This window comes from Colossoma macropomum, unplaced genomic scaffold (genome assembly GCF_904425465.1).
Source record: "Colossoma macropomum unplaced genomic scaffold, Colossoma_macropomum, whole genome shotgun sequence".
Lineage (NCBI taxonomy): Eukaryota > Metazoa > Chordata > Actinopteri > Characiformes > Serrasalmidae > Colossoma > Colossoma macropomum.
In genome coordinates this window covers 7378815-7396866 of record NW_023494789.1, presented here as the reverse complement: position 1 = coordinate 7396866, position 18052 = coordinate 7378815, and the positions used below count along the sequence as shown (strand labels likewise).

General features: G+C 40.8%; 2 protein-coding genes across 4 annotated transcripts in view; both read right to left on the bottom strand.

The window, feature by feature from the left end:
* The window catches only part of dnah9l (dynein, axonemal, heavy polypeptide 9 like), a 61590-nt gene extending 59172 nt beyond the window's left edge, over positions 1 to 2418 (bottom strand). Inside the window, exons 1-3 of the mRNA XM_036569950.1 lie at positions 2324 to 2418; positions 946 to 1124; positions 507 to 714 (exon numbers count right to left, since the gene is read on the bottom strand). Coding sequence (XP_036425843.1) covers positions 507 to 714; positions 946 to 1124; positions 2324 to 2353 — 417 coding nt within the window. The 5' untranslated portion in view covers positions 2354 to 2418. The remainder of the gene's footprint in view (positions 1 to 506; positions 715 to 945; positions 1125 to 2323) is intronic.
* A 4876-nt stretch (positions 2419 to 7294) lies between these two features.
* Positions 7295 to 17171, bottom strand: sp3b (Sp3b transcription factor). 3 transcript variants are annotated; one of them, XM_036569947.1, is made up of 6 exons: positions 16968 to 17171; positions 16531 to 16628; positions 13759 to 14965; positions 11701 to 11890; positions 11359 to 11555; positions 7295 to 8589 (listed from the first exon to the last, which is right to left on the bottom strand). In XM_036569947.1, exons 2-6 carry the CDS (start codon positions 16597 to 16599, stop codon positions 8312 to 8314), a joined length of 1941 nt encoding a protein of 646 aa, XP_036425840.1. In that variant the 5' UTR covers positions 16600 to 16628; positions 16968 to 17171; the 3' UTR covers positions 7295 to 8311. The 3 variants fall into 3 exon arrangements, with proteins under 3 accessions (XP_036425840.1, XP_036425838.1, XP_036425839.1); XM_036569945.1 differs by having other exon boundaries at positions 17010 to 17171; XM_036569946.1 differs by having other exon boundaries at positions 13759 to 14962; positions 17010 to 17171.
* Between the last annotated feature and the right edge of the window lie 881 nt (positions 17172 to 18052).

Sequence of the window (18052 nt, the reverse complement as noted above, 5' to 3'; positions counted from 1 at the left end):
GATCTGCAAAAAATCAGATTCATTCCATCTTTTCACCATGAAAAAACAACACTATGGATCTGAAAGGATGTGTAACGGTCAAGAAGCCATTACTGAAAAAAGGAAATAGACAAAAGAAGAAAATTTGCTAGAATGCTAAAATGTGACATCTGAGATGTGTGTGTAAGGGGTAATGTAGAGTAAGGTTAGTCTAAATTTGTAGATTAATTGGATTGTGAGAAGCATAAAATGCAACCAACTTCTAAGACTGAACTTTGGAGTAGTAGAAAAATATAGCTGCAGATTTCATTGAAAAACTTAATGTAAGCTTCTAAAAAAGACTGCAAGCTGTAAAAAAAATAAAAAGGCAAAGGATGGACATAATAAATTCTTAAAAATATTATATTTACTCATTGATGCTTCTGTGTAATATTCTATAAAACATGTTTTCTGCATATTTAATTGCCATTTTCACCAGGAATTTAATAAATAACAGTGTTTTTTAATTTGCACCAACTTTGTACTACCTGTTTCTGGATGCCCAGAAGGTTTTCCTTCTGTTGGGCCCAGTATTGCAGCTCTACCATGGGACCCGGGTGGTCTCCCTGGCACAGGAGCTGAGAGGAGTCTCGCCGCAGCACAGAGCCCATCTGCTGACTCCACTGGATCACCATGGTTTCAATAGCATACAGTAAAGCCCTGTCTATCAGACACAGATCAGAGCTAAACACACGCACACACACACATACCCACACACACAAACACACACACAGTTAATTTAGCTCTTTAGGTTAGAACCAAATGTAATAACAAAGAAAGCTACTATTAAACAAATAAGTTATACAGAATAAGGAACTGAAATGTGATCCCACGCGTGTACCCTTGTAGTTTAAGGGGTTAATTCTGTGACAGTCCGCTGTAACACAATCAACCTTAGACACACAGAACACAGACACACACCTGAGCTGCTGTTGGTCTTTTCTCTCCACGCTCAGAGGCAGGGGCAGTAACGTTCTGCCCTCTGCGCGGCCTTTTAGTGTGACTGCACGACTCCACAGCTGCTCCAGTTGCCTGCGCATATCCTGGCCCATGACCCGCGGCCAGCCCGTGTGGTTCAGGGGGTTAGCCAACACAGAGACGAGCACCTACACACAAGCATCCACACTCATACTCAACACACTTAAGACATAATCACAGCACAGTCCACATTTTAAGCATCCCAGCCCTCACTAGACAGCTAATGAGAACAGTAATTAAGCCAGTTTCTCCACATTTACATCAATATGACAATTCAATTCTTTCCCCATTCAGGCTGCCTTTGTCTAGCCTTATAAATTCAACGAAGCAAGAAAAAGTAAGTGGTTATGTAGGTGCCACTGACACCAATCTGGAATCTGGTTTTGCATTCAGATTTTTATATTACTAAATTAAAATTACTATTAACCTTGAGTACTTGAACCTTGGGAACTGGGCCCAATCCCATGTCACCCCTCGCCCTTACCACTTAGCCCTTTTTGTTGAGATAGAGGGGTAGGACAAAGTGTTGGGGCTACATGGCCCTCCAAATGGAGGTTTTTCAGAAGCACACTCCAAACAGAGTGTTATGAGAAAAAAAGAAAACCAGCAAGATGGCTGCACTAGCGACCAAAGAAACCCACAAATGTGAGTATTTTTCTCTGATAAAAAAACACTATATTATCTTGGTTTAATGTTATTTCAAATAGTGCAGCAGTTAAGGTGGAACAGGAATATTCGAACAAGAAGTTGGCGAATATCTGACTTCAGCTTTATATTACAGAAGAATTAGGGGTGGGCAATAATAAATTATTATCACATCCCCCTCTTTGAAGACATATGGTTCCCTAAATGTAAATAAAGCCCAACAGCGAAGTTGCTGAACTTTACCCTCCTCCGCTATCACTGCAGACTGCCAGGGCCGCCTACAGAGTACTGCTAGTAGCTTGTTAATGAAGTAATGTTCTTTTTTATTTGAGCGTCGTCTCATTTCATAGGGGAAGATTTCAACCACTACCCCTTGTAACCCTTGAAAACAAAGATTAGAAATAAAAATAAGAAATGGGATTGGGCCTTACTGTCTTACTATTACAATAGGTTTCACTATTTTACACATTTTAGAATAAGGCTGAATCCCAAGCATTGAAGTAAGAAGTCTTTAGGAAAAAAAGGTCTTTAAAAAATACATTTAATCAGATATGTCCAAACTTTCCACTGGTAGTGCGTATAATTCAAAACACATGTCAAATTATCTTTCATTCATATCCTTTATTTAGCATATTATGATTAAGATTATCATGTCTCCCCACTGCTCACTGGCTGATGCTACCTGTCCGATGAGAATAGGCGCATGGTCCATAGGCTGTGCTGGCACTTCACCCAGCCAGAGCTGGGAGCGGAAGGAACTTTTGGAGACACTGCCGCCAGCTTTCTTCAGCACACAAAGCAACTTGGTCCTCCACGGAGATGAGCTCTTATGGGGAGGAAACAGGGGCGTAGCGCTTTCAGACATGAAAGCACTGGAAATAAGCAGTGACTTATTTCAACGCCAAGGTCAGGTCAGTACACAGGGCATCGGAGGAAGGCTCCTTAATAAACCAATAGTTTTCCAGAGTATCAAATTCTAGAATCTCTCTAGACTAGACATTACAACAAATGGCAGATCATCCAGGGACTGAAGAAGAGGGAAAATGTGTACGTATGTGAAGTACCAGACAAAGGTTTACACACACCTATTTATATGGGTTCATTTTTAATATTTTACACATTTTATAATAAATGTTTGAAATTTAGAAATTTAGCATGCCTTTATCTTTAAATACCATCCTCATTTTTTAATACCACCATCATTTTTACAAATCCAAGCCATCATACCAGTCAACCCTAGTGTGTATGTGTATTCAGTGTGTAATCTAAATCTAAATAATACCAAAGCTAAGATCATGAAAATAATTAAATATAATGAAACGTTAATAAAATTTGAGATTTCATGACACATTGAAATGTTTCTTAAAGAAATACATGTGTTATACTCACCTGCTCATCCCCTGTGTGCAGTGTGCCTCCTGGTCCAGTGAACAGTATAAGTCGCTGACCCCAGCTGAGGTCCAGGAAGTCCAGCAGAGCCCTCTGGTTCTCCTCAGCTCCAATAAAGCGGTTCCACTTGTCCGTTTTCAGGCGCAGAGCCATAAAGGCCTGCTCCCTCAGAAAGTCCACTCGCTCATCTGAAATTGCGCTGACCTTCAGCTGTTCAGAGGGAACACGAACACCTCCCTCAGCCATGCTTGGACACAGAGGGAGATTGTGTCAGAAATAGGGGTGTAAATCTCTGACCCTGATTATTTCGATTCGATTACAATTCTTTAGCACAGTCACCAATCCTGCTCCTGTTGATCTACCTTCCTGCAAAACACAGCTCCAGTCCAAATCTAAATCACCAGCTCCAACTAATTAAATGAACTGATGATCTGGATTAGTTGTGTTCAATCAGGGTCAAAAGTGAACTCTTCAGGAAGGCAGATGTCCAGTAGCACGATTGGTGACCTCTGCTTTACCAAATGATTCAATGCATCAATCTCAGTATGATTAGATTATTTCGATATGGCTGTATCTTGTTATTAAAATGTAGGCTTTTGAATTCACAAATATGACTGGAGGAACTATTTACACAATGTAAATGCAATATAACAATGTATTATAGCAACAGTAAATCAACATTTTGATGGTTCTTTTAAAAACAATTGTAAGAACAAAGGCTACTCTTAAAAAAAATTACAACAGCCTGTGTTTTAGGAAAAAATGGGTTGGCAAGGTAACTTCTAACACTGAAACCCACTGAAAACACAATTAGCTGGCTAGCAAGTGTCACAAAACAGCAAGTAAAGATAATGTGACTTTGTCAAAGCTTAAATTGTTAGCTAAATTACTAAAAATAAGAATATAATATGGTGTCAATTTCAAAGTAATGACGTGTTGTCTATATCTGTACAATGTGTGCAATAGTGCGTGTAGCAAGCCAACATTAAACATTTAAAATAAGTAACCTAGCTAGCTATGCTACTTACAACTGTTTTAGCTTACCAGCTAGCTAACCTAACGCTAGCTAAGTTATCCTGCTCCAGCTCCTTTCTGAGGGAACGCCGCCACAGCCCGAAACACAGAGGTCTTTCAACCACACAAAGTCTGAATACTTCATTACATTCACTAAAGTGTCAGAACGTTATTTTTTCTAATGCTGTTTCTTAGTGTTACTCGCGTACTGAGCGAATTCAACTAGAACAGCATAACGATTCAGAGCCAACGGTCAAAGTCTGTAGCTACGTAATTCAAAATGTGTCTCGCGCTGTTTGATTATCTGTAAAATACGGCAACCCTTTTCCGCCAGAGGAGGAAAAAATGTTTTTTTTTTTTTGTTTGTTTTTTTTTTAATCTTCGTCTCTGTTGCTACTAGTAACATTTAAAAAAAAATGTATTTAATATCTTGAAATAATGACTTATCTCAGAATGTTTGGATTTATAGCTTATGTTCTTAAGAGTCACTAAATGTAAAAATGAAATAAAAATGTAATAACTATTTACTTAAAACTCAAAATTTAGGTAATTATTTCAAGATAGCAAGTCATTTCAGACGTACATATTTAGAAAAAAAATTCACTATAAATAACAGGAAAATAGAAATAGGAAAAAACGTACTTTAGGATTTTTTTCTACTTCCTGGTGGTCATGGGCTCCCACGGTAAAATGTAACAGATTTTACTAATATGGTGATATATTGAATAACCTAATAGGTTATTTGAAGAAATTAATTAGCCTAAGAGTTTATTTAAGAGAATATTTAAGAACTGTTTATTTAAAAAAAAAATGCTTTTACATCCTTATAAACTTCTCTCTGTTTATGATCCCTTAAATGTTTTTTACTCTGAAATCTTTAATGAATCTGGACTCTGATGTTTAGCAGACTGAAAAGTCATCACTGAAATTGAGGGAAATGGCATGAACCCACATCAGCAGGATCAAACTAATGTACAAATATGTGCAATCTCTGATGGTATATATAGTAAACAGCCCGAAAAGTAGCCTACATAATTCTTTTTACCTTCTTATATATATATATATATATATATATATATATATATATATATATTATTATTATATAACTCAAGGCACATTCATTCGATGATCCTGCCATCGCAGTACGACAACTGTTTAAATGAACACTGGGCCTCATTTACCAATATCTTCCCAAGCTTTTTCTTACATTTGTTCTTGAGAAAGATCCTAAGAAAAAGTCTATGTCAGATCCATGACGTGTTCTTAAACCACAGAATTGTTCGCACCTTTGTGCTCTTGAGTGTGTAGATTCTGTTCTTACCTAAGAACAAATCCCAAATAAGGAAACACTGGTGAATGTCAGAATCTTAATGAAAACTGTGTAAGAGGGTTTTAAGAATAAATTTCTACTTAAGAACGGTTGGTGAATGAGGCCCATTAAATATTATTAGAATTACATAATGGACGCAGTTGAATTGCCACCCCTAAGTGTGCTTTTACACACTTGGTCAAAACATCTTCTCCTTTCTCTACATCAAAAACCCACAAAGCAATTATTCCTTTAGTTTTCAATTATTGAATATGGACCAAAACACTTACCTCCAGCTCCTCACTTGCTCACTTCTTTGAATTGTTTCTGTGCTGTCCCTTTACACATAAGGCTGCCTGCGAATGTTTAGTTGTGGAGCATCAGGCTTTGAGTGTCTCTCGTTCACTTAGACGAAAACTGAACCTCTGCTGGTGGGTCAGTTCACCATAGTGACAGAAGGCGCAGTGCCTTTGTGTCCCTATACCTGTGTGGTGTAGTGCGCATCTGGTGCCAATGAAACCTGAGCACCCAGGAAAAAGTCACCCAGAGTATCACATTAGCGCACACACTGCCACTAACACTCAGTGAACCACCGTACTGCAATATGTACTTGTGTGTTATCCTAATGGACAGAAAAAGACAGCACATCTAACTGTAAAACCACCTGGGAAAGAGTGGCCTTAAAAAAGTGACAACATAAATTTACTGTCCATTTTAGAAACCATTAAATGTTTCTGTTGATGTCCACTAGTCAGTAATGGTGTTTTGTGTTTTCCTGATGGATTGATATCACAGCATAAAGGACATTAATGGTTTAACAGGTGTTCTGGGACTGATTCCAGAAGCATTTGATAGTTTCCTAAAGGGATCGACTATATAAGCGTACAGACTGCAGCCCAATAGTTGATGCACAATTTAAAGGGCCTATATTATGAAAAATTTAATTTCTTGCCTTTTTAAGAGCTTGATGTAGCATGTAAACACTGCTAAAGTTTCAAAACATACCATTCACTCCCCAGACCATATATAGGCAGTGAGCTGCCAAAACAGCTTGAAGGTGCTGTTTTTGTGATTTCATGAAAACCAATGCTCTTTCATATATCTGCCTATTGAGTCTAAAGCACTTATAAGTAGTGTTATAAGAATTGTTTCAGCCTGGACTGTTTTCTGAATGAGACACACAATACAGGACAGCAAATCAAGACAAAGCTCATTAACATATTTAAGTATTAAAGGCAAAGTAATAACACAGTCTATTAAATTCTAAGGGATAAAGACAAGTTGGAAAGTGTTCATGTAAAAATAGTGATGATTCTTTGGAGTACATCAAACCACACAAAGTGGTGGACCTTAGAAAAAACAACAAAATACAAGCAAAAAATATAGGATTTGGCTTTTAAACAGCCACCCAAGGCCCCATTCCTCAATGGTCAGTTTCTGAGTACAGAACATTGAAATTCTTTGAGTGGTGGACTATTCTGAACCTAGAAGTGACAATGACATGGAAGTGGTACGAAAAGATATTCACCCAAGAACTGCTCTGTGGTCAAAAACTGACCACTGATGAAGGGTTGGGAGAATGTCTAACATAAATTTGAAAGGCAGCAGCTGGGCTACAGTCTCCTACTGTACACAAGCAATTTTGATCCATTTTGGTCATTTGTCTTCAACCCTACTGGTCAGATGTTCTTTGAACAATGAGTAATACCACTGAAGCTCAGAAGGGGGCAATACAGCACCAAACATCTTTCTACCCCCAAAAAAAATGCAGAACAAAAGTCATGTAGTAGTAATAATAATAATAATAATAATAATAATAATATCAATATCAAACACAATATTCATTAAGTCATGAGATAAACAGTTCTTCTGCATCTGCTCCGTTAAACATGCTCCACACAGTTTAGAAAGAATAAGCACACCAGTACTTCATAACAAGTGTTAAGTATCAAGAGTTATAGGAAGAATTCTGACTTTAATTGTGTTCCATTTGAAGAAAAAAAAAAAAGTTGTACAAAAGTAACATTAAATTTTACACATTTAAAAAGTAATTAAAATGCGGAGTCTTTGATACAACAGATCAGTTATAGACTAAAATAAATGGCGGCTATAAACAGCTTGGGGGCTGGTGGGAAAAAAAAATAAAAAGGAAAAAAAGGAACACATTATGAATGTTACAGGGTATAGATAGGAAAAAAAAAAACAATACAAAATAAAATAAGGTATAACACAACTGTTTGATTCTGTCGCCTGGAGAATTGTTCAAGTTGCATGTGGACGACAGAAGGGCAAAAAAATAAAAAAAATAATAAAACAAAATAAAGCAAAATAAAAGAATATCCCCAACCACGATACAATGGGCATGATAGAAGCAGAGCCAAAATACAACTACACAAAGCGAAATAAAAACGAAAGAGTGAAGACACATTTGGACCGAGGCCAGCAGCGTGAGAGAGGGATGAGGAGGAAGAGAGGAAGATAAAAATGGACAGATCATGAGCATCTCTCCCTCAGAGGACACGACTTCCCCTCTCTTGCTGCCAATTTCACACAAGCATAAACTACACACGCACACACACACACTGTACCATAACTTTCACACACACACACACACACACACTCACATTATCATCCCCTGAAAGATTAGATCAGTGAGAGTAAAAATACATGCAACTCCAGCATTGTATACTACAGAGTATGATACAAAATAAGGCATTTCTGTGTGTTAGTGTGTGTCTGTATATACTGTATATGCATGTACGAGAGAGAAAGTGTGTGTGAGGACTGGAACCACACTTAATGTCATTTTTTTTGCCCTGTTTGTACAAAAAGACTGCTACTGAACATAAATGGATAATTCATTTTTTAAAATATATATTTATATATATATATATTTATCATATATATAAAAATTGATAGTGAAAAGCCAGCGAGCTGTGAAAGTGGGCAGGATTTTGGTCACTCCAGGACCTCACTGGCAGACACAGTGACCAGTTGGAGTGGGAGGTCGGAGTTTGAGAGGAGGTCTTGGGTGCCAGCCTGCTGCAGATTGGTCAAGATAAGAGTGGCCCCGCCCCCGGCGATGATGCTGTCCGAGGGGGCGCTGGCCTCTGTCTGCCCCGCCGTGGAGGCAGCGTTAAGCCCTTTTTTGTTCAGGTGAGTTTTAATGTGTTTGGCCAAATGGTCGCTCCGCATAAAGCGCTTCGAACACTCCGGACATACAAACTTCTTCTCCCCTGTGAAAAAAAGAACACAGCACATAAAAAAAGAACAATGAAGGACAAAGCGATATTAATGGTGCCCTGTAAGTCATTCATAACGATGACATGATAGATCTTTTTGTTTGACAATCCCGATGCCAGTATTTAAACCTTGAGTTTCGACCAAAAATAATCTGATATTTCTTCTTTAAATCTACCAAGTTTTGAAGTGAGCCGTTTATAATTAAAGCACTTCACTTGAAGGAACAGTTTGGCAAAAACATCAAATTTACATGATTTTCCACTTACCCCAAATGCAGATCATCAGCCAAGGTATGTCTGGTGTCCAAATTTAGCTTCATTAGTTTAGAATTGGAGCTGCTAGGCTAGCAGTGCTTACGAACACTGCAAGACAATAGTCACCCAAACAGTTTCCACAAATACATGCCAAATTTTTTCTACTTTTTCTTCTAAATATTTGAGCTTTGTAAACTCATTTTAAAAAGGATTTAGTAAGACAGCATGACAAGACCTTTTATACATTTAAGCCAAAACCAGACCTGTTATTATCTGCATTACATCCTGCTGCATTACATCAGGACACAGGTACGTAGTGTTAGCATAGTAATACCTATGGCTCGCTTACTGTTAGAGTTAGAAGTTGTACGAATAAAGATAAACCTACGAAAATGAGGTGTTCTATTTTGCAACAACGTAAAGAAATCTATGGGCAGTCTGGTACGCAAAATGTGCAAATGAACCGCAAACTACCAAGACAGATATTTTGTAAAGTTACTGAACTTAAGTACAAAATATATGTTTATGTGGTGATTTTTCACCTGAAGATGACAAGGAATTTCTCCAGCAGGATATTCCAATAGCTACAGCTGTGCCAAATACATTTTTACAGATGACACCTCAAAGAAGTGAATACAAGGTAAGCACTGTTTAATGTTTCTCTCGCTATGCTGTGCTCAGTTACTGTCATGCCAGGTTTTGGGCTTGTGTTTACAGAAACTGTTGAGAGACTTTTGACTTTCTGACTGGGTGTTTGTTAGCAACGTTAGCCTAGCAGCTCAGGTTCTAAATTAAACAAGCAAAATTTGGACATCAAACATTTCTTGGTTGATTGACTGCATTTGAGTAAGTTTTAAGTAAAATCACATATTTTTGTTATTGCTTAACTATTCTTTTAAGATGAGCACCTAAAAGTAGGCCGTCATGCTCAAACTCCTTAAACTCTCCTCACTTGAAGAAAAATGCAGCTAACAACATCACATCACACTATGTGTGTGTGTGTGTGTGTGTGTGTGTGTGTGCTATTTCAGGATAGATTTGTTACAGGATTGGATCAGATTCATTCTTTTTGGCCTCCGATATCCAATCCAGCATTTTCTACAGATATTGGCCAAACACTGATACCTGATACTGGATCAGTGCCATCTCTAGTCATTACACCTAAAAGGTTTTTTCATCAGTATCAGATAATTTACAAGTTCATGCAGCTGTCAACAAAACATTTAGTGTATCAATGTATCAATAAAGGTTAACTAAACATGCTAAAACATGCTACTGTTGTAAACAACTGATTCAGAGGTGTGATTGTGTACATGGAATATTCCCCTACATCAGTGTGAGGAACTCCAGTCTTGGAGGGATGGATTCCTGCACAGTATGGCGATTTTCCTACTGAAGCACACCTGATTTAACTCATCGGCTACTTACCAGGTTTCACTGGCGTGCTAGAGCAGGAAAATCACTAGGGCTGTGCTGAATACCACTTTTTGGGCTCTGGAGCTTTAGCAGTGATCAACAGTGAATATTCAAAGCTTCACCCCACCGCCCAACACCCATGCTGAAAGAACATCCAGGGCTTCATTCTCCGTAAAATCGGAATCTCCAGGCCAGCTGGTTTCCTCATAGAGTGCTGCAGCGTTCACAGTGCAGCTTCACATTAACCAGGTCTGCTAGCCTCTCTTAGCAGCAGGCTAGGGGTAATAACAAGGTGCATGCACAGGTTAACCAGCGCTTCACAGAGGTGGTCTAACTCAAGGTACGAAGGGCGTACACTGGAGCCCTAGTAAGGCTCCAGTACGGCACTGTTTGAAGGCATGCTGGGCCATGCATAACCGCATACCTAGCCAAAGAACAAACATCTAAATCGTCAAATATTCGGGTCCATCCCTAGAATTCACAAAACTGTGCTGAACTCTAGCCTTTAGTTTCATACCCCTGTCCTACATATTTAACATTTTGACATCTAACATGGTTAACTCTAAAACTGAATGAACAGTTAGAAGTTTCCACATACACACAGATTTAAAAAGCAACTTTTGTGAGCAGCCATAACACTCATGAAGGTTAAATAAGGGTATATTCAGACGATGCTCGTCAATTTGTAAACTTGGAAAGTCACATCACCAAACTGTAACTACCAGTTGTTTCGGGTTAGTCATCAGGAATTTGTAAATACATCACACAAACAACATGCATATCTGCTGCAACTGAACTCATGCACAACCTCAGCTTGTCAGGTTTAGTGGGTGCGTTTGAGCAGAGAAACTACTAAATTGTGCTGGACTCCAGCACCAGGAAAAGGACTAATGAACTTTGATCTTCAGAAAATTTGTTCTGAGAATGTGAGAATGTACTGGCCGGTGATATTAAAATTTGTTAACTTGGATAACATTGAACTTGCCCAGGTTTACCACCCGCATTTACGACTTTGTCAGCCATCCAAATGCAACGCCTTTGGTAAACTAGAAAATCACCAAAAGGTTAAAGCTTGAGGAGCGCATGCAGTACCTGTGTGAGTCCTACGGTGGCGCTGCAGCTCATCGCTGCGTGTGAACCTCTTGCCACAGTAGCTCCAGGAGCAGATGAAGGGCCTCTCGCCTGAGTGCCAGCGCAGGTGAGCACGCAGGTGAGATGTCTTCCCATATACCTTTCCACAACCTGGGATGTGGCAAATATGCTGCTTCTTCTTGCCCATACTCGAGCCTCTGAACACACACACACACACACACACACACACACACAAAATCAACCTCCACATCCAGCAACTCTTCTACAGCTCTTCTCTTATGTATGTATGTATGTATGTATGTATGTATGTATGTGTGTATGTAAGTATGTATGTGTATTTACCTTCCCCCTGCTTCTTTGCAGTTAGGGCAAGTGCAGGCCACTCTACGCAACCTCTTCCCCTCTTGACCTGCACCCTCCATCTCCTCATCCACCATTCGAACACGAAGGTGTGACAGGTCATTGGTGTTCAGGGTAGAGTCTCCACTCAACTGCCAATCATCTGAATCTGGCTCCTCCTTGATATGAATATCTGAAAAGCAAAGAGATTCCTCAGATTTCTCATGTATTCAGGCACACTTAGGCAATGTTTGCACTTACTATCGGCATCTGTCTTAGGTGATCTGATCACAAGTGGACAACGAGACGTACAGTTGTTTACATCTGGCAACGCGTGTGTTTCGAAAGTGTCTTTAGTGAGCAGATGACTGGATTTCATAAGTGAAGGATGTGGTACAAAGCACATTTACTGCATCTCTCTCTTGTTGTGTTTGTTGTCAGACAAAAATGCCCTGTGAGTCCTTGTTTGGGCAAATGTTATGACCTGCTACAAGTGTTTAAAGCAACTCAAAACCAACCAAAACCAATTTTTGAATCAGCTGTGATGGCAGTTCATAAGCCAATAAACTGTTGCAGTAGATGACACATTGGGATGTTTTAGCATTTATACTACAAATCTTATGAGATCACATGAGTCCTTGACCCCCTCTGAAGGTGGTTTGAGAGATTGAGTCACAACACTTCTCTATAGTTAAAACAGCCAGGCATTCAAGTGCATTTCTTGCATATCTTGAGTATTTAGTAAGCGGATACATAGATAGTGAATAGCATACGTCAAAATTACATAACCTAGAAAACAAGTATCCTTATCAGACCAAGTGTGGAAAGTGCCCACAAATTCAAATACTGTAACTAATAAGCAAAACGCTGAAATATCACAAACTGACATTCGGTGGAGGAGTGTACAGCAGTGATTTCCAACCCTGATCTTAAACCATCCCTACCCTTCACATTTTAGTGTTCTCCCTGCTCTAACAGACCCATTTCAACTTAGGAAAGAATTAACCACTTAAATTCTAAGGACACGTCACCCAGACTTCCCTTCCTCCCTCTTACAACTACACACTCACTGTCATTAGTTTAGTTAGTTTCATAGTAGTTATTATGGTGAATTCATGGTAGTTACTGAATAACAATCCTTTAGACTATAAACTGAAGGGGTTAATTAGATGATTATTTAGATCAGGTGTTAGAGCAGACAAAACATCAAACAATGAAGGTCAACGGTGCTCCAGGATAGAGATGTGTACGGATACTTGAGTACTCAGTTAACTGTTCAAGGTGCCAGTATTTAAATATGAAAATGGCTATTCAGGTGCTTGTTCCGTTTCAGTAGAGCAAAACAGAGTACATACACAGACTGACAATTCAATAAAATGGAGCTTTTAAGTTTTAATAGGACTGTTTAACATAACAGTTTCGTTTGTATTTGTATGTGTATTACACTTTGGCACCCTGAAACACAAGTGATTAAATGTCAGCCTGCTGCCCAGGACATGTTGTTAAAGACATGACTGAGTAGACAGAGATAGCACAGCTTTACCACAAACTAGGTTAACTTGCTTAGCCTATTTAGGTCTAAAAACTATAAAAAATTAAACTATGGATCTCTGACAAACTAACATGCTGGCGCATCATTCACTAAGGAGAGAGGTCCTTGTGTAAGACGATAAGCCCTCATCAGAGTCTACCGTTGCACCAGTTACCTGTACTTCAACTCACATTTTAAGAGGCAGCCTCTGTTTCCTCCAACACGAAAAACCACCAATTTCCTTCAGCTTCCTTTTGAACAATAAAACATGCTTTAAAATGTTTTCCATTGCTGCTGCTAAATTTTTGTTTCCGATTTTATTTGCATCTTTCCACCAGAGCTATCACGTAAATAGTTTGGCTCAAAGTACATAATTTTGCCATTTTTTGTGTTTTTTCCTTCCCTAGAATTAACCACATATCTCTTCATTAACTTTTGCGGATGGTCGATTAACAAAATAAGTCGGAACGCACATCCCTACTCCAGGACCAGGGCTGGAAAGCACTGCTGAGCAATGTGTTTGCATGTACCTGAGGGGCTCTCTGTGTTATCGTCTTGCTGGTACTGTGCGACGGAGTTCACCGTGACAGTCTGCAGGTTGGGTGCCTGTCCAGTGGCGGTCACTGCGCTGGTACCTGGCTGCCCAAGAGACAGAGTCTGCACAGGAGCAAGGGTGATCTGTGGTGAGGCCACCCCACCGGCTGCCGGCAACTGCAGATTCTGCAGGTTCTGGACACCCTGTACTTGGAAGGTTTGCCACTGGATTTGACCTGTGGGTGAAACTGTCTGGGCCTGGATCAGAAAGGTGCCAGCATTGAGCAGCTGCACACTCTGCAATGCCTGCGCCGTGCCGTCCGTTGGCTGAGTGGAGAGGAGCTGCACCACGGGCTCGGTAGCAGGTGTGTGGTTCTGTTGCACAAAGGACGGGTCCTGCTGCCCAGCGGACACAGCCGTGGCTTGAGTAAGGACTCCCGTGCCATCTATTGTCTCGGGGAGCGACGTGGCTGAGGTGGAACTGGTCGTGGGCACAAAGGTATTAGCGTTAGCATTGCTAGCAGTCAGCGGCTCAGCGGACTTGTCTACTGCTCCCTCTCCAGCATTCTCGCCTGAGGTGATGGCTGGGCTAGACATAATGAGTTGGCCATCAGCTGTGACACCTGTGGCAATAGTCTGAGCACCGGCCAATCCCAGAGACTCCAGGTCCGCGTTGCTCAGGCTGTTGAGTGGCACAAAAGTGATGTTGCCAGGCAATCCCACGGGGACATTAGCCACCACCTGTCCCTGACCTCCAAACCCAGTTCCCGCCAATGAGACACTAGAAATATGCTGCACATGCCCAGTTTGGGCCAGCAGACTCTGGAGATCGTTAGCGTTTGTTGCTGTGGAAATACCCTGGGTCCCATCGGGCAGTATGGCAATGTCTGTGCCCAGCGCAGTTCCATCGGCAGAGGACGCAGCATAGCCCAATGATGCTGCATCTGCACTCTGGAGCTGGGGGATGACCTGATACTGGACGCCATTGGCACTGGTGCCGTCAGTCCCCGCCGTGACAAAAACGGGCTGAGTCTGTCCTGGCACAGTCTGCAGTGGGACCACATATTGCCCATTGGTGCCCACAAGTCCCCCGCTGGGTAAGTGTACTACGCCTGATTCATCTTTGCTTGTGGAAACTGGTGTCAGCACCTCCCACCGGTCAGCAGAGCCTGTGAGCTGGATGGACGTGAGGTCTGTTGTCTGCTGAGAAAAGGAAAAAGAAGGAAAATGCCTATATTCAATTCACAGCTTCCATTACATAAAAAGGCAGGTGTAAACAGAACAAAAAGTCTGTTACCAAAGTGCAACAAGTAAACATTAAAAATTCAGCACCTACAATATAGTGCTATAATGAGTAGCTTAGCAATAAAGAACAAACAGTATTACTCAGAACAGAAAAAAATTTAATATATAGTCACATAGGTTATTGCTATCACCACACAAAATCATATTCAACAACATGAACTTGTATGCCTAATTTGTAGAAGAGTGCTATCATATTACCATTTCTCAGAGAGAGACAGAGAGGGGGAGAAAATAGGAGAAAACCTTTAAGCAAAGAGTAGTATCACAAAGTTCAAAGAAAGAAGGCTTTCACTGATCTTTAAAAACATGAAAAATTCAGTTCTTAACCTATAAACAAAGTCATTGAAAATGGTTTGATGTGAAAGAGAAACAGAGACAGAAATACAGCACAGGAACCAGACATCCTACGTTTTTAATGACTCAAAGGTCACCCCACAAAGTTATGAAACAAAATGGTTAGATACTCTGCTTGACAGTGTTTTACAACAGTTTTGAGATCACGTTTTGGTCAAAAACATGCAGAGCATTGTAAAGCACATTGGTTTGAAAAGAAATATTTCTCACTTATTTACCATTATCAACAACACATACAAAACGTCAGAATATGATCAGTGGTCGTTTTAGATAGTAAATAAGCCATATTTGCATTGTCACCAATCAGTCTTTAAAATTCTCTAGCAAACTCCATTTCACATAAACACACCCTGGATTCGCTCGATTACATCTCAACAACAAAACTATGCAGAAATTTTGAAATATCGGTGGAATTATCCTTTAAATTATCACAACTGCAACTCGGGTTCGGCCTGTGTATTCTCAAATTTAAACACCAAATGCACAACAGGGACAGACAGCAGTTCTCAGTGACCACTTTTAAGACCTAGAAAGAAATCTCTCTTTACAATCTTATAGTACGCTTAAGTTTAACTGAGCATGTGGCTTCCATGTCCGTGTCTCTGTATTCACGGAGAACATATATTCTCTAACATCTCTGTACCTTTGAAATGACACCAACGCACCTTTTCAAACTTCTCTCACACCAACAACAGAGCACTGAACAGCCTCACAAAACAACCACCTGTCGAGTTTCAGAAGGGGAAACCCGCTTCAGAGCAAAAGCCCAACAAAAGAGGCGTTGGGAGTAACTTAGCTCTAGCGAACGAGCCTGTGCTGGTGGTTTGTTTCGACGGCCTGGGTCCTCCCTCCGGTGGGGTTGACCCGGGTCTAAGCGCAGGTAACGCGGGCAAAGGCGACGGCTGTCCGACCCACAATGGGCGGGTTTAAGAGGGTAAGCAAGTGGGTGGCCGTACAAGACTGAAGGCTCCACAGGAAGTGTTGGACTTTTTTTTTCAACCCCTACTTACGATATATTTTGTCCCCTCAATCCTCTCAAACTGTGAACTTCATCAAAACACAGAGAGAAGCGAAGGAGAGTCGAGCTACGGAGCTCGGCTGTAAGTTACCTGGTCTGAGGCGCCGCTGGCGGGCTGCAGAAACTCGCTCTGACTGCTGTCCACGTCCAAGGCAGCCATTTCCTGCTGTTTCGCTGGCTGTTCTGGGGCTGCGGGAAAGGAGACAAGAAAAAAACTGAGCGAACAAAAGCCAAAAAAACTCTCAAACTACTAACGCTTCCTCAGCCTTGCACAGCTGAAGAACGGGACTTAGCAACTCAGCTGCAATCGACATAAACCAAATTCTCGTCTTCGCCCTCACTCCAGACGACTTTGTTTTTTCTTTTTTCCTGTTTCCCGCTCGAATGCCAGTGTTTACTTTGTTTAAAGTGAAAGCTAACCGGCTAACCGTTAGCCTCGCAGCTGAAAAAAGGGGGGGAAAAGATTACAGACTTAAGCTAAAGCTAAAGCTAAGCTAAGCTAGCAGGCTAACGGAGCTCCAAACTCACCCCGGCCGTGTTGTGCTTCGATCGGCTTAAAGTGTTACGTACCAGTCATCGCGCGAAAAAAGGGGGTAAAAATCGAGCGGTTATCTGTTCATTTAAACTCCGAACATGATTTGTTTTAATCAAAGGCGGGCCGTGATCGGAGATTCGGGTCGTTTTTTTTCTTTTTTTTTCTATATTTTGATTGACGGTGCGGGAAAACACAAAAGGTGGGGCTTCCCAGCTCGACCGTGGAAACCGCCGTGTCTGTCGGAAGTCCCGCCGTCCTTCTCCAGCGCGATTGGCCGAGAGCTCCTGTCTCCCCGCCGGTGACTGGATAGCCAGGCTGTCCGTCACACTCACGCCGCCAGCGTTTTTCCTGTTTGTTTGTTCGCGTAGAGGAGAGACCGAAAAAAATGAGTTGGAATTCGCTTTCGCACGGCAGGAAGTTTCGCAGAAGTGAGACGTTCAAGTACAGCCGCCATTATTTTAATAAAATCCTCAGTCTGGTTTCCCAACACAGCATCACATCGACTTTATAACGGAGTTTGTCAGATTTGATCTTTTTTTCAAGTTTAAAGCGAACTCTATGAGGAAATCCCCAGAGGATTTCAACATTTAGTTTAAACGTAGCTGCGTGCTTATGGCTTCTTTTTTAACTGATGTCAAGGATAAATGGAGGTGGACTGTAATGTTCCTTAAATACACGCCTTGTGGCTCTGAAACCACTTGACTAAACAAAGTTTCGGGACCCGGATATGTCCACAGTACATGAACTGCCTTATAGGCGCTCAAAACTTTTCCCAAGCTGTTCAGTTTCTTTCCATTTAATTGTGGCAGGACGCGCTATTGTTCCATTACAATTGTGTGTCTGCTAGAAAGAAGCCATTATCTGGCAGTGGGTAATTTTCCAAGTTTACTGCCTAGTGAATACACATTACAACTCAAAGCCACTTATTTCTCTTGGGAACTCTATATTTAGGTTGTCTGAACAGAAGCTTTTGCCTTACGCGTTGGATAGAACACATCAATGGCTATATATAGTAGGATTCAATTCAGGATTTAAAAAGTTATCCAATAATTTTGTGACGGTTTGAGAGGGGTACCCC

Excerpts from the sequence above, each read along its gene's own strand:
- sp3b (XM_036569945.1), bottom strand. Across the intron at positions 14,966-16,530 it reads CCAGCGGCGCCTCAGACCAG|CAGACAACAGACCTCACGTC; the intron begins GTAACTTACAGC and ends TCCTTTTCTCAG. Across the intron at positions 11,556-11,700 it reads TGCAAAGAAGCAGGGGGAAG|AGGCTCGAGTATGGGCAAGA; the intron begins GTAAATACACAT and ends GTGTGTGTTCAG.